Source organism: Brachypodium distachyon, chromosome 3, assembly GCF_000005505.3.
Source record: "Brachypodium distachyon strain Bd21 chromosome 3, Brachypodium_distachyon_v3.0, whole genome shotgun sequence".
Taxonomy (NCBI): Eukaryota; Viridiplantae; Streptophyta; class Magnoliopsida; order Poales; family Poaceae; genus Brachypodium; species Brachypodium distachyon.
The window spans coordinates 33,709,233-33,723,860 of NC_016133.3; the positions used below are offsets into that span (position 1 = coordinate 33,709,233).

The window sequence follows — 14,628 nt, forward strand, 5'->3', positions numbered from 1 at the left end:
ACTGGCTCACCTTCACCTCCACCCGCTGCAGCACCTCCAACTGGAGCAGATATGGCCAAACCTGACCGGATTCAGCCGCCGGCCACCACCTCCGAGAAGAGAAGCCTTGCAGCTGTACCACAAAGAGATATGGCAACCACGAGGCCGTGCGAGCCGCCGGAGCTCGCTGCACCAGCGCCGCTGAGAAGATGTGAAGTTTTATAGAATTTGGATCCAACCGTCTTGAGAAAATAAGCCAGGACTTCTTCAACAAGTATGAGTTTTGTTAGCAGCAATAGTCTCCATGATGCATAAATGAATGTATTTTTATCCTTTCGCTCATTCTTATAAGTAATGATTATGATTATGATAAAAATTGATAAATTAAAGGCAATAAAATAATGGGACACACAATCCGAGCTAAAAGACACAAGATAAACATATATTGTATGGTCTCGTCCAAATTGCGGAAACAACATTTCAGACTCCCCTCCTAATTTCGGTTTGCCAGATTCTTTTTTTAAAATAACCTTGGGATCAAGGAACCACATAAAATCTTCACTTTGAGGAAATTTTAAAATTCCATAGGTATTTCTGCCGAAAGACCGTATGTCCTTCCATCAAATCCTCATACATAGATTTTACCGTAAAAAATTAATATTGTTTGCATCAATCCTATGTAGAAGCCGGGGATGATTGCTCTTTTTCCTTTGTTTTTTGTAGTTTTACACGACAAAGATCTATTAGTATAAAACAACTTGAGCAATTATTTTTGAATGAAATATTAACGGTATTTCTATTGAGAAGTTGCTTGTTTTTTAGTTAGAGATTAGCCATTTTTTCATCGAATTTTAGATTTATGACATTTTGATTAAAAATATGGCGACCGAGAAATACACTCATATATTAAAGTAGTACTGCTAACATGCACGTTACATCAAACAAGTAGCTCATCATTTTTTTTTCTCACTCCACTAAACACTGGCCACCCCACAGTGCCGCCACACCAGTTCTTTGGTCACTTGGAAGCCTCATCAACCGGCTTCGCCAGAGCGCCGTCATTCTGGACACTGAACTCAATAAACCTGTCCACGTCAGGCAACACGTCCACGACGGCCGGGTGCGCGCAGAGCCGGTCCGCCCACGCGGCCAGCCTGGGCACCTTGGCCGCGTCGAGGAGGCTGACCCCGTTGATCCTCTCCACCGCCCTGATCCACCCGACGTGCGACCCCAGCGCGATGTCCAGGTACCCGACGCCGTCGCTGCCGAAGTAACCCTTCCCTCCGCCGCACTCCACGAAGGCCCCTTCCAGCTGCCACAGCGCCGCGGACACCTCAGCCGCCGCTTCCTCCTTGTCTCCGACCACCCTTCCCCTCAGGACACGGATCGCCGTAGGAAACTACGTGCACATTGACTAATTAAGCAGGCCTTGTCGAAATGAAAAACTTAGAAGGAAAAACATAAGGGGATCCTTTTTTAATTTTTTGTTTTGTTTTACCTTGTCGTCGACGTACTGGGCCCAGAACCGTTCGGCGGCGCGGGCGTGCGGGTCGGAGGGGAGGATGGCGGGGGCCTGGGAGGCCCAGGCGCTCGTCGACGTACTGGAGGATGACGAGGGACTCGGAGATGGGCCTGCCATTGTGGATGAGCACGGGGATCTTCTTGTGCACGGGGTTGGACGCGAGCAGCAGCTCGCTCTTGTTGCCCTTCGGCTCCGCCACCATCTCGTGCTCCACGCCTTTGAGATTGAGTGCTATTAGGACCCGGATCACGTACGGGCTCGGCCACCGGCCCAGCACGCGCACGGCCGCCTCTTCCTGTTTCTCCGACGGCATTTTCAGTCGGGGATCAGTGTCAGATTGTGTGATGGTTGTGTTGCGGCGTATGAAGAGATGAAGACTGAAGGTCGTTTGCGATGCGAAGCTAGTGCAGTGAAGTGTGCTTTTACGGGGGCCACTTCGACGTCAGAGCATACGTCATCGTTTGGAATTTGGGCAGCTTCTTTATCTGTTAGTCTTCCTACTCAACTCGGTGTGCCCTGATGTCTCACGTTTCTTGAATCCTGATGCGATCCTTTCCGTCATCGTAGAGCTATATGCACATCGGATTTTCTGTGGTTGTCAGAAAAAGATGATCTCATCTCTGCAGATTGCAGTGTGGAACCGTGGAAGAGCTGGCCCCTGCAGTCGCGGGCAGCACAGATGCACTGGCTCTCTGGTCCCAAACTAGCGAGGAGCCCGTGCAATGTCACGGAACAACAAAAGCTGAGGTAATAAGTGTAGATTTAATAGGCCAAACATTGAATGAAGTGTTTAACATGTGATTGGCCAACATGTTAAATTTGAAACATTATGCAATATTTAAAAGCTGAAACCAATTTCTTATTTAATACAAAATAATAGTTTGTTTTTCATTTGCCATTTCATACCAAATATTACATATATCATACACCCAAATAACCCCCAATGCTATAATACTAAATCCCTATGTATCAAAATCACAAACATAGATTCTCAAATACTCCCTCCGTTGAACTAAAACAACAACAACAATTTAGAATCGTTGAGAGTAACTGCATGGATGTTTTCTTTCTTATAGCCGACTTGTCATCAAAGCTAATATGCTCCTTCTCTACTGAAGCTCTTCCAAGTTAGCTGACATATCAACCTGACATCATGCAAATAAGAAATGGATACGAAGCAACAAAGTTCAGACAACAAATACTATTACCATGTAAAAAACATTTAAAAAAAAGAATTTGAGCCTTCTATCTTATTACAGCTGTAATCTGAATAGTGCTAATTGCTAAGACTTTGTGATCCAAAATCCTCAAAACAGTGAACATGTACATGAAGCTCTATGCTATAGCTGCTTACAATGATAGAGTAAAGATTTATACAGTTTGCACAGAAAAGAGATTCATAAGACAAACATTTCCTTATTCATAAGACACACCAACAGTCCAAGGTGATGGAAGATTTTGAAGGAACTTACACTGCAGCTCTACCGGTGCATGTTCTCTTGGGCCCTATTTAGAAGAGAGTATAAAATAGCTCATTCTCATTTACTCTGTTGCAGGATCATTAGTTCAACATGTGATCTTATCAATTTTGTTAGAATCATAAAAAGATTGCCGAATGATCTAACAATGAACCAAAGCTGTTAGGAAATCACAACCACATAGAAGTATTAGGATTAAAACCAATTGACTAGCTCACAACTGCATATCAACGAATATGTCATGTGCAAGACAGTGGGATGTATCAGATTAGAATAGTTAAAGTAATCACACAAAAATTGGACAAAAACATTATTTTACATAGAGAATGGATACATTTTCTGTACCAAATGGGTCTAGCACAGAACAAAAATAGTTTTCCGTCAGTCTTTTGTTCTAGTACTGATATGATTGAGATTTACATAATGGTCAGTGGGACTACCACAAAAAAATAGTTTTCCTTGAGCCTTTTGTTCTAGTACTGACATCATGGTCAAGTTTACACATTGGAGTTGGTTACACATAGTCTGTAATGTAATGCCGTATGTCCATACTAAATAGATACTGCAATCTAACAGCTATCGTCACTGTACATATGATCAAAACCGAACTAAGAAGGATCGGACCATGTAAAATTCAGTTATTGCAGAAGCAATCTGCTGTCATTGTACTTATCAGAACAAACAATCTTCAAACTCATGATAATTCAAGTTAATATAGAGACATAATACAGGACAAATTAGATCAAAACCATCAGATAATTTATATCAATTGGACAAAAACTCATGCTGTGAGTGCATAAAAAGCATAGAGTACCAAACCAATGCAAGTAATGCAACAATCAACTCCAATTAGTTTGGGTTCTGACACCCAGATTTGAGACACAAATGCAGGCTTGCAGCTCTGCTCACCCAGGATCCAATTTTGACTCCCAAATCAAATATATTGTCTGCAGCTAAATTAAATTGGCACGCGATGCAGGAGCACCACCACCGGAATCAGCATCGGCAGCATAGTTGGGTTGGGTTTGGTTCAGTAGGGCAGCATGAGGTGGGAGATCTTGCCCTCCTCGCCGGGCGTGGTCGCCATTCGGTCGGTGGAGCGGAGCCAGATGCAGACTGCGAAGAAGCTAAGGACGAATGGACGTGGGGGTTGACAAAAGATTGGACGAATGAGGACGGACGAACGGCAGGACCGCCTCGCCCCCGAGCACCAGTTCCCCGCCGCCGTCAACAATGCCGCTGCCGCGCTCCTCTGGCTCGCCTTGCAGTCGGCACCGGTGGCGACCCATGGGCGTGGGCATGAGGGATTTGGGATTGGGGTGGAGGGGAGTTGTTTTTTTCCGTTACGTATGTGATTAGTGTGCGTCGGACGGACTCGAGCGAGGGAAGAGCCGAGCGAGGAGGGGGCACGACGTATGGCCAACGCGTAGTAGAGGTGATTGGTGAGGGTGGATGCGGCGCAGAGGGTAGAGCCCACGGCCATCGCGAGGGTTGAGGGGGGACAGTGGTCGCGACAGGAGGAGGGGAAGAGCCGGAGAGGAAGTGGCGCAGGCGCAGGGGTGGAAGGCAGGAAGGGGAGGAAGGCAGTTATTTTTCTTTGGTGGCAGGGTGTTTCCTTCATTTGCTGCGCGGTTGTAATCTGAACGTCGGTGTAGTTAGATCGGACGGTTCACGGTGAGTGGACGGTGAGTCATGGGTAAATTGTGTGTTTACAGTAGTAGAGATTAAATGGGGAGGTAAAATGCCAACGATAACGGCAGGTCGTACCTCACGCCTCAGGTCTTGCCGACCCTCGTCGGACCTGGCCTCCATAGATCTGGAAGCGATGATAAACTGCTCATACTGCTTCTGCGCTACGTCAGAAGCTGATGAGAAAATTGGCAATGAATCATGTGCGAATCCAGGAACCGCCATGGATCTAACAAGGAAAGACCGTAGAGTAGGAGAGGGGAATGACGCACCAACAACAGCGGCGACCGGCTTGTACGGCGGCGGTGCTAGAGGAGAGAGAAGGTGGGCGCGCTTTATGGGAGAGGGAAGGGGGCCGCATGCGCCGGAAGGGAGACGGCTGGCCGCGCAGGAGGGAGGCACTGGATGAAGAGGGAGGCTGCCGCGCCACCCCATGGGAGGGCCGCGCCGGAAAGAGGAGGGAGGCGGCCGGTCGAGGATTGAGGTCGGGAGAGAGGTGTCGGCGAGATCTGAGGGAATAAAAACCGATCGGGTTTCTAGAGACAGAGTCGGCGAACCAGAGCAACGAACGGCAGAGATCAGAAGTGAGCAACGGTTGGGATAAGAACACGTAAAGACATTGAAAGGGCCTCAGATTCTCCTGCCTTCAGAGAAGAGAGATATTCCCTCGCCCACCCAACCCACAATGATGAACGATTTATAGATAGGACGTTCCCACTCGGTCCATATAAATAGTTAAATACCCTTACTTGGCCCATTGTGCTCCTTTCTAGTTTTCTTTATGAGATGAACCAAATGTAACAAAAGAATGTTAAGAGTTAAAGGTCAACTTTAATGAAAGATCGAGGTTTTCAAGGGACCAAAAATAAACTTATCTCTTCTATTTTTCCTACTCTAATATTCTAGAGAAGCATCACCGAGTTTCTTAATCTTGTGGTTTTCGTTTTGTAGGATTGAACAAAATCCGTGCCATTTCAATTAATCATGTTTCCTTTTTTTTTTGTATTTTTCCTTTTTCGTGTCTTAAATCTTAAATAGGGCCTCGACAAAAATCACAAGCTTCCGCCACACCTTCCTTACTATTACATCAAGCATCTGACAAAGACAACAATCAAAGACAATAGTACATCGCTATGTAGTTTTTATTTTGCAACAAATATCCATATTTGTCCTCCAAGCCAATCAGAGTCATGTTGTCGTGCTAGCTCAATTTAGTTCTTTGGATGCACGGTCGTAGCAGCGGTCATCTGAGCCCGCCTCCCTTGGCAAACTCGACCAACCTACCGCCGTCCTGGAGAGACACCTTGGCTGCGTCCAACCCACTAAAGCGCTCCATCCATTCAAACAAAAGAGGGGTCTTGGCGGTGTCAAAGAACTTGGCACCGCAGAGCTCCTCCGTTTCCTGCAGCCACGTGATCAGACCACCTAGCGCGATGTCCATGTACCCAACGTTATCGCCACCGAAGAAGAGCTTCCCCTTGGAGCACTCCTTCAGAACACCTTCTAGCATCTCAGCCGCTGCCAACGTCTGCTTCAGCCCTTCGGCCTTCTCCTCCTCTGTATTAGCCTTGAATGCCTGGGCCCATGGGATAGCTAACTGCACACATAGTCACATACACATAGTACATTCATCAGCTTGAAACAATTGTATAGATCGGTCGCCATCTAAAGCTTACTAACTGCAAGTAGAACTGTTCAAATCCTGCGCCAGTGAGAGTGACATACTGACATCCTTGGACCTCCGGTCCCTGTCCACCCTCAGGTACGCCACCGGCCGGCAGTGATGCGGGCCTGTTTATGTTGGGGTTTTGCCCATGGGCTTCGGTCTAAAATGTCGAACCGATGCAAAATCTACTGGGTTGGACTAATCATGCTGAGGTCGACTGTGAAAAGAGATGCAAAATGCACACACACAGTGGCCCGGACCCGGACACTTCAAGCGTAATGTTACATGCATGCACCTTGTTGTCAATGTAGGCTGCCCAAAACCGAGCTATGGTGCGTTCGTAGGGGTCGGCAGGGAGGAAGGAGGGGCCTATTGCGCCAAAGGCCTCGTCGATGTACTCCAAGATGACGAGTGACTCACAGATAGCCTTGCCGTTGTGGATGAGCACGGGCACCTTCTTGTGCACCGGGTTGGAGCTCAGGAGGAGCTCGCTCTTGTTGTCGAGGTCCTGCTCGACGTACTCGTAGCTCAGGCCCTTGAGGTGGAGTGCAATTTTCACCCGGGAAGCCCAGGGGCTCGCCCATGTGCCCAGCAGCTTCAGTTCATCTTCACCGGCCATTTCTCCTGTGGTATGGAGCTATATGTACGTATGTTGATTTATTTTTCAGTATTCTCTGTGTTCGCTTGTTTCTAGCCAGAGCGAGGGGAACGGTATTTATATAGGGAGCCTCTGGGTGACGGGGTATTGGAGGCAACCGACGCATCATCCATGAGACACTTCGCTATTCAGTCTACCGAGTGCCTAGCTTGTGCTACTGCGCACAAACTGACAAACATGCATGATCACTTATGTTTAGTTTGATCTCCAATCTTGCACGGCAAGTAGTGCAACGACTGGCTAGATTGGTCGTTGCTTACATTTTTTTTTGAAAACATGCATGATCACTTAATTATGTTTAGTTTGACCTCCAACCTTGCACGGCAAGTAGTGCAACGACTGGCTAGATTGGTCGTTGCTTACAAATTATTTAACTTCAATGTTTTGTTCCTCGACCTAGAAACAATAAATGCAACTAGTCATGGCTTGGAGACCAAGGCTAGCGAGTAAACAGATTGACAGACTCGCAGCTATTTCCACCCACGTTTATCGTCGAGGAAATTTTATATGGGCTTCGGAGGAGATAGAAACGACTCATGCTGGGTGCCCTTCTTTTTTTAAAAATATCTCCCTTTTGACTTCCGTTTTCTTGCGTGAAAAGACAATCAAAGAAATAATAAGTGTATGGAGTAAACGAGTAATGTGCACCTTTGATCGACCCAATTCTAAAATAAAGCATTGAATCCTGAAACGATAATTAAGGATATCCGGGTCGCTACTTTTCAGTGGATCACACAATCACATACATCACCGCTCAGTTCATTTACTATTTTTTTAAAAACACAGTACAGACGCAAGCACTCACATACACACACATACACTCACCCCTAAGAACGCACGCACGCACGCACACCCTACCCCTATAAGCACCTTCGAGACACTGGGCCACCAGCAGATCATCTTGAGATTGACGAAGTCACCACAGTCGTCTCGTAGTTGACGGGTACGTTACTCCCACTGAAATCACAACGCCGGTTAAACCCTGAAATAAATGCAGGAAAATGCGAGCACCCATGTCAAGTCTGAGACTTGAACCTGGGTGGGCTGCTTCCACCGCAAGAAACCAACCACGTGATCTTTCGCGGTGCATTTACTATTCTGAAGAGAAACAAAAAAAATATTGCATACATAGTACTATGGAGTACCAGTAAAAAACTTTTTAGAACCATTAGATGATTTAATATGAGAGTTAGTGGGAGGCCTTGTCTTTGTTATATATATACAGAGAGAGAGATGAAACTTCAGATTTTTTTGGGAAGCCCTTGTGTATTGAAACTTCAGAATTTTTTGGGAAATGGAACTTGTTTACTGAAATGAGGTAATAGTACAGTATAGTCACCTGACCCTCTGTTTTCACCAATCTCTACCTCTGCGATCAATTGACGTAGTTGCCGTAGTTAATCAGGTTACATGTATTGTGTGCATGCTAAAAGGAACGTGCATATACACACAACAGCGAGGATGGCGATCGCTCACGGCGAGAAGAGGCGATTCTCTGCCCCCAAATTACAGCAGCCAGCCGCAGCGGACGGAGGAGGCAGGGACCCCGGTGCTCCGGTCTATAGTTAGGATTGACCTAGTGTTTTTCTAAGCGTGTTGCTTTTATGAAGGAGATGACGCCGCGTCAGAATAATTTGCCTCTGCTCTTCCTCCATCTTGGCGTCACTGTGGCTTCAAGGGGCAGGTGGCCTGGTCATTTTGCCCTTCTCTGGATCCGGTGAGATTCGTGTCTGGTGGTCGACAGTTAGCACTCTCGTTGGTGGCGGCTATGTCGGCTGCTGTAGTTGTGTTTGTTGTCTTGCTGGGCGTGCGGATGACGGCAGGCGGCGTTGTTTATCTTCTTCGACTGCGTTGGATGAAGATGACGGCGTCGAGATCTGGTGACCACGGGGAAGTTTCCCGGCCGACGTGTCACAAAGTCTCGGCCTCGTCGCTTGCGACGGTCCTGTTCATCGGCTCGGAAAGCATTCTTGTATGCGAAGGTGCTCTCCCAGATCTGGATATGGAGGTTGTTCGCCTAATTTTTCGGCGTTATCGTGGTGGCGGCGGAGGACGAAGTTGGACAAGGGTTTGGCAAGTCACAAGTTTCACCAATGGTGAAATTGTAATTTTACTTCGTGCGGAGTACCTTGTGCTAAGTTGCTTGACAAGCATATTTGTCTCATGTCGTGATCACGTGTGTAATCTCTGTAAACGGATTGTCTAATGAAATACTATATGGTTGCTTAAAAAAAAAACAAGCGAGGATGATGATGTTTCTAATGCTTTTTCTAGTGTGTGGTGGACGAACGCGCACTCCCCAATAAGGTTTTGAGTATCAGATTCTGTTTCTACCCAGAAGAATGGGATTGACCATAATTCGAAAATCCAAGCCATTTACTATACATGTTTGTGGTTGAATTTAAATTTTAAATTTATCTTTTGAAAATAATTGCATTAGATTTATATGATTTCGCAAATTTATCTCAGTATTAGTCAAGGGGGTCATGGATGTGACCCGCGCAGATTACGTGACTAGACTTCTATAATAAAATCTTTGATTTCTTATATATTTTTTGTTAACAAAAATATATTATAGTTTTTTAATTTGTTTTCCGTGAATACAAATTTTCTGAAACAATAAGATGGAATATTCTGAATAATTAGATTGATTCAATAACACATTATATTGTAGATTATGTTGTCATTATATTTTTTAACAATATAATTGTATTTAATCAACATTATCTACAATATAAAAGTGTTGAGTTTGAATAAGTAAGCTATGCGTTTTTGATGCATTTTAATTTGTGTGATATTTTTTATGTAATATAAAAGTTCTTTTAGACATCGATCACAAACTTATATGTTTTTAATATTTAATAATTATTTTGGACGGATGATGTGGCAAGCATTCCTGGCGCGAGCGGTACAGCGATCGAGCGAGGTGCCGTCTGGCGGCGGCTGATAGCCTAATAGAGCGTTGTGGCGGCCGTGGATCACGACAGCAGTGACTGATGGCGTCTCAACGATGACGGATTACGGCAGCATCGGCGGATGGCATTGGGGCGGTTGATCATAGCAGCGGCGGTGCTGGCACGCGGTGCTCTGAGCGCGCACGTGCAAGCTGCAAGACTGTAGTGCTGCTATGCCGCAAGCACTTGCATGGACCGCCCGTGCAGAGGTGAAGATTAGACCAATAATTATCAACGAACTCTTAGATGGCAAATATGCATAGTTGATGCGCGTGGTAATTAATTTTTTTGCGATGAGTGATTAAAGGTTTTTGTTGTCTAAAACCCCCGTTAAATCGCTAATTACCAATGAACGTAAAATATCGAGTTAATAATGATAGGACACCAAAAGTGCGTAAAACTTTGTTGTGGTATTAATTTGTTTGATCTCGATGAATTACTGCAACGCAACCTTGTTCACGCTTTTTATCATGGGCATGGCCTTTACGATTCCCTTCCAAAGCTTGGCCTACCTTGTCACCAGCGAAGGCATGCGGCGGACGCTCCAACAACGATCGTGGTGGCTCCAACGAAGGCACGCGGCGGACGTTCCAGCAGCGACGCGTAGCGGCAGGGTCGCTGCGGTGCGGGGAGCTGCCTGTAGAAGAGCACGTGGTGCCGAGGTTGCAAGAGGCGGTGCCACGAGAGATACTGTCCGTTGCTCTACGCGAATCAGGCGCAAGGCATAGCTGATTTGCCGGGCTAGAGAAGGATATCAAAGTGCATATTTGGATCCTAATTCTTTGTAAGTTGTTCATGCATGGTCCTATTCGAGCCCAAGCCGCTGCTGACCGGCCAGATTGCAAGTTGATAGCTGCCACGTCGGCCAAGGTCATTGGGCGGGAGTTTTCCCGCCATTCATGTGGTCTTGAATTGTGCAGAAACCCCTCTTATAAGAATACATACTGCAGTTGCCAAATTCTTTCTCATTCCCTCTCTTTCTTCTCTTTCTTCTTCCCATTGCTTGAGCCGCCCGCGCCTCCGGCCCCCTTCAAAGCTCGCCGAAGGGAAAACCATAGTGTCGGAGCACGGGTCTCCGGCACCGGGGATGCCGAGCACCCCCTTTTTGGTTCGTTGGAGGGCGAGGCGATTGCTCCGGCGATCGCCGGCGTGACGATAGACACGAAGTGTTGACACGTGAATTTACCCAGGTTCGGGCCACCCGAAGGTGTAACACCCTACGTCCTGCTTTTTTGTTATATTCAAGGTCATGTATGTGGCTTACAAGGTGCCCCGGGAGTTCCTGGGGAGCTACTTTGGCGATGACTCCAACTAGGGCTAGAACTAAGACTGATCGGAACCCTTTGACCGGTGGCATTAGTCCTCCTTTTATAGACAAGGGGATACCACAGGTGCCAATGCATTCAGCGTGACACGTCTCCTAGACGCGTGTCACAGCCACATGAAACATTCTCCCGCTGATCCACGCTGGACGCCATGCAGCGCCCGGTCCACTGTACACGGTAAAAAAAATGGTTTGTAGAGTAGACGCCCTAGCCTTGCTAAGTAAGACTAGGCCTGTTGATAAGACACCTGTCGGTGCATTAAATGCATTGCGCCCGCCGTCTTGTCTTGTCTTCACTGTTCTGCGGGCCCCGCCTGCATGCCCAAGCATGGGTTGCTGGGGTGCCCCTTCCCAGTTGACGCACCCGGCCAGCTGCCGGGGAGGCGTTTCTTCCACTTCTCGAGACCGGGGTTCCCGGGAGCTTCTTCTATTCCGGCCCTTAGCTTCGCCTTCACCAAGGACCGTCTCCTTTAGGTAGGCTTCCCGGACCCATCTCTTCCCGGGAGGCCTTCCTAATGGGGCTTCGTCACTGGCGACCCACACGTCCCGTATCAATGGGACCCCGTGGGCCACTGGGACGATAGTAGCCCCCGGGCATGGCCTGGCAGCCTTGAAGCTCCCGGTAAGTGCTATCCTCGGTCGGTTGCAGGGCTACGCCCTATCCGACACGTGGGTCCCAAGGGGAGTCCCCCTGGCACCTGGCCTTGTGGGCCCACATTTACAGCTCCACTCTTCCGAGCGAAACGGTCGGGCGCACGATTTCGTGCCTTATCCCCCTTAATCACCAGAGAGTTAAGGCCACATCACGCACCCCCTCTTAATCCCTGATTCTTTAGGGCACTTTATTGCTGATCGTGGGGGTGTCCGTTGCAGCCCGCCAGCCCCAATAAATACCCAAGGCGGGCTGGCGGCGGGCACTCCCCATTGCCTCGTGCTCCTACCATTGCCCCCTCCCAAGCTCTCTGCGCCCCAACTCCAACGAAATCACCTCCCCACCTCCGCCGATGTCTTCCAAGGACCAGAACCGTCCCAAGGGGAGCACCAGCAAAGGGGAGAAGCGCGAGAAGGTTAGCAAGAAGGAGCTGTCGGACCGAACCCGGAAGGATGAGGAAATGCGGGCTAAGTTCGCCTTCTTCCCCCCCCCCCCCCACCACCCGGGTACAACGGCGAGGGGGTTGACAAGCTGGTCTTGGCGCTCGCCACCAAGCACAACGAGTACGGGCCGACGCGGATTCTCCCCGTCGGCACGGAGCGCGACCGGCAGTACTTCCGGGTCTTCGGGAAATTCATCCTAGCCGGGTTCGTGCCGCCGCACTCTTTTTTTCCTTTCCGCCATCATGGAGACCTACGGGCTCATCATGGTGCAGATTCACCCACGTCGTTCTTCACATTGGCTGTCTTCCAACACCTCTGTGAAGCGTTCGTGGGGGTGATGCCATCGGTGGCTCTGTTTCGCCACTACTACTACCCGAGGGTGGAGGGGAAGGCTCCCCTGTCCTTGGGAGGGGTGTTCCGATTCCACGACAGGATCAAGTCAGAGTTCATCTGGCTTGGGAAGAAGAAGATCGAGCATGAGTGGCGCCGCGACTGGTGCTGGGTGCGCACCGATGAGCTCCAGGAGTTCCACGAGGAGCCCCTCGGTCCCCCGAAGGGCTCTAACGACTGGACGCTCCGTGACCAGAAGGACGAGGAGCTGGCCCCAATCTGTGCCAAGATCAAGGCGCTCCTTGAGGCTGGGCTCATGGACACGGATGTGGCACGCCACTTCATCGGGAGGCGTGTGGCTCCCCTGCAGCGGTGTTCACATCCGGCATGGATGTACATTGGACCGGACGACCGAACCCGGCTGCAGCGCATAGACCACCTGCCGAAGGAGGTGCAATTTTGGGTGAAGGGCATCACCGGCGAGGACGAGGTCTACCGGCTGCCGCTGCTTGGAGCGCACCCGCTCCACGCCACGATCCCGAACTCGGGAGCCCGGGAGCCCGGGATCATCTGCGAGGACAAGGAGCCGGCTGCCGATTCAGGGAAGGGGGGCCAAGGCCGGAGGAGGACGACGTCGCCCTGGTGAGGCGGTCTGCGGCAGAGCGGGCGAGCAGGCAGGAGGCTAGCCCACAGCCTCAAGAGCCTCTGACGTGGGGGCTGGGGCCTCCGACGGCATCAACGCGGCAGCAGCAGCCGCTCTCGACTACCCCGGCGGCTCCGCCAATTCCCCCCGCGCGAAGCGGCCCCCCCGGCGAGGAGCATCCTGGCGGATAGGGTGCTCAAGCTCAAACCGGCGGGGTGAGTTCAACGTTGTCCAGAACACTTTAGATTTTGCGAAGTTTCATGCCTGCTTAACTTATTTTTACATTTTCTATTTCTTTGAGGAAGAGGGGGCATACCAGTACGTCGTCGGTTGCCCCGACCAAGAAGCCCCACCTGGCATCGGGCGGTGGTGACCACGATGCCGCGGACGCGGCTGTTGTGACGGCGGCAGATGCTGCTGGGGACTCGAGGGTCCACGATTCGAGCTCGCAGGGCACCGGCCTGGCAGCAGGTACGTGCATCTGCCAAACTGACGCAGGTGCTCTTTATGCAGTTGCCGGGGATGCTCCAGCTGCGCCCGCGCCCACCGAGGTGCGGGTAATCGACCTCACCGGCGAGGTTGACGACGATGCTCTGGCGGAGGTTGCCCTCGTCGGAGCCCTTCAACAATCTGCCCCGGTGCCTGCCGGGGCCGCGACTGCTGCAGCGGACGACGCCACGAAGGCTGCGCCATCTGCGGCAAGTGACCCGGAGCAGCTCCCGCCAGCCGGAGCAGGCGGCGGTGCTTTGGAGAAGCCCTCGAGGCTCCAGCCCGCCCCTTTGGACGGGCAAGGAGCAGCAGGGCTTGGCCAGGCCGGGGGCGCGTCGTCAAATCCCGACGCGCCCTCAGGATCATAGATGGTTGCGGCGGGGTCCTCCTCCTCCGCCGGAGCCGCCTTCAGCCTAGGAGCAGGGGAGCTCGCCGGGCGGTCATGGGGTCGGATTACTTTCGACCCCAGCGTGTTCCAGCAGGGACACCAAGTGATCGACAACATCCAGCAGCAGCAGCGGATGTTTGTCGATTTCTTCAACGATGCACAGCAGCACCACGCCCGCGTGGTAGCGGAACTGGGCGCAGCGCGACGGGAGGCGGAGGAGCAGCGCATCGAGCTGCAACGGCTCTGGGGGGAGCTCGAGCAGGCGCAGCAAGCCAGTGTGACGCCTGCTGTGCAAGGGGTGCCAGAGGCTGAAGTCCTCTAGCAGCTGTGGGATTTCTAGCAAGAGCACTAGGGGGAGCTCGAGCTGGTGAAGGCCACGCACGCCAAGAGCGAGGAGGAGCACCAAGCGGCTC

General features: G+C 50.2%; 2 protein-coding genes across 4 annotated transcripts; both read right to left on the reverse strand.

The window, feature by feature from the left end:
- Nucleotides 1-916: 916 nt before the first annotated feature.
- Nucleotides 917-7,157, reverse strand: LOC100840442. The gene is given in 7 exon segments (XM_024461424.1): nt 917-1,378; nt 1,478-1,549; nt 1,551-1,943; nt 5,740-5,763; nt 5,898-5,929; nt 5,932-6,265; nt 6,630-7,157. Coding segments are annotated over 7 exon segments (1,560 nt in total). The 5' UTR covers nt 6,954-7,157; the 3' UTR covers nt 917-997.
- LOC100824093 lies at nt 2,339-5,256 on the reverse strand. 3 transcript variants are annotated; one of them, XM_014901019.2, is made up of 3 exons: nt 4,747-5,256; nt 2,974-3,007; nt 2,339-2,646 (listed from the first exon to the last, which is right to left on the reverse strand). In XM_014901019.2, the coding sequence occupies exons 1-3, from the start codon at nt 5,101-5,103 to the stop codon at nt 2,642-2,644; spliced, it is 396 nt and encodes a 131-aa protein (XP_014756505.1). In that variant the 5' UTR covers nt 5,104-5,256; the 3' UTR covers nt 2,339-2,641. The 3 variants fall into 3 exon arrangements, with proteins under 3 accessions (XP_014756505.1, XP_010234934.1, XP_010234935.1); XM_010236632.3 differs by having other exon boundaries at nt 2,339-3,007; nt 4,747-4,844; nt 4,941-5,244; XM_010236633.3 differs by lacking the exon at nt 2,974-3,007 and having other exon boundaries at nt 4,747-4,844; nt 4,941-5,235.
- Nucleotides 7,158-14,628: the final 7,471 nt, after the last annotated feature.

Bases quoted from the DNA above. Each gene is read 5' to 3' on its own strand.
- LOC100824093 (XM_014901019.2), bottom strand. From the start codon at position 5,103: ATGGGGTGGCGCGGCAGCCTCCCTCTTCATCCAGTGCCTCCCTCCTGC. The intron at 3,008-4,746 runs GTACGACCTGCC...TCTTCTAAATAG, and splicing joins GGCAAGACCTGAGGCGTGAG to GGCCCAAGAGAACATGCACC.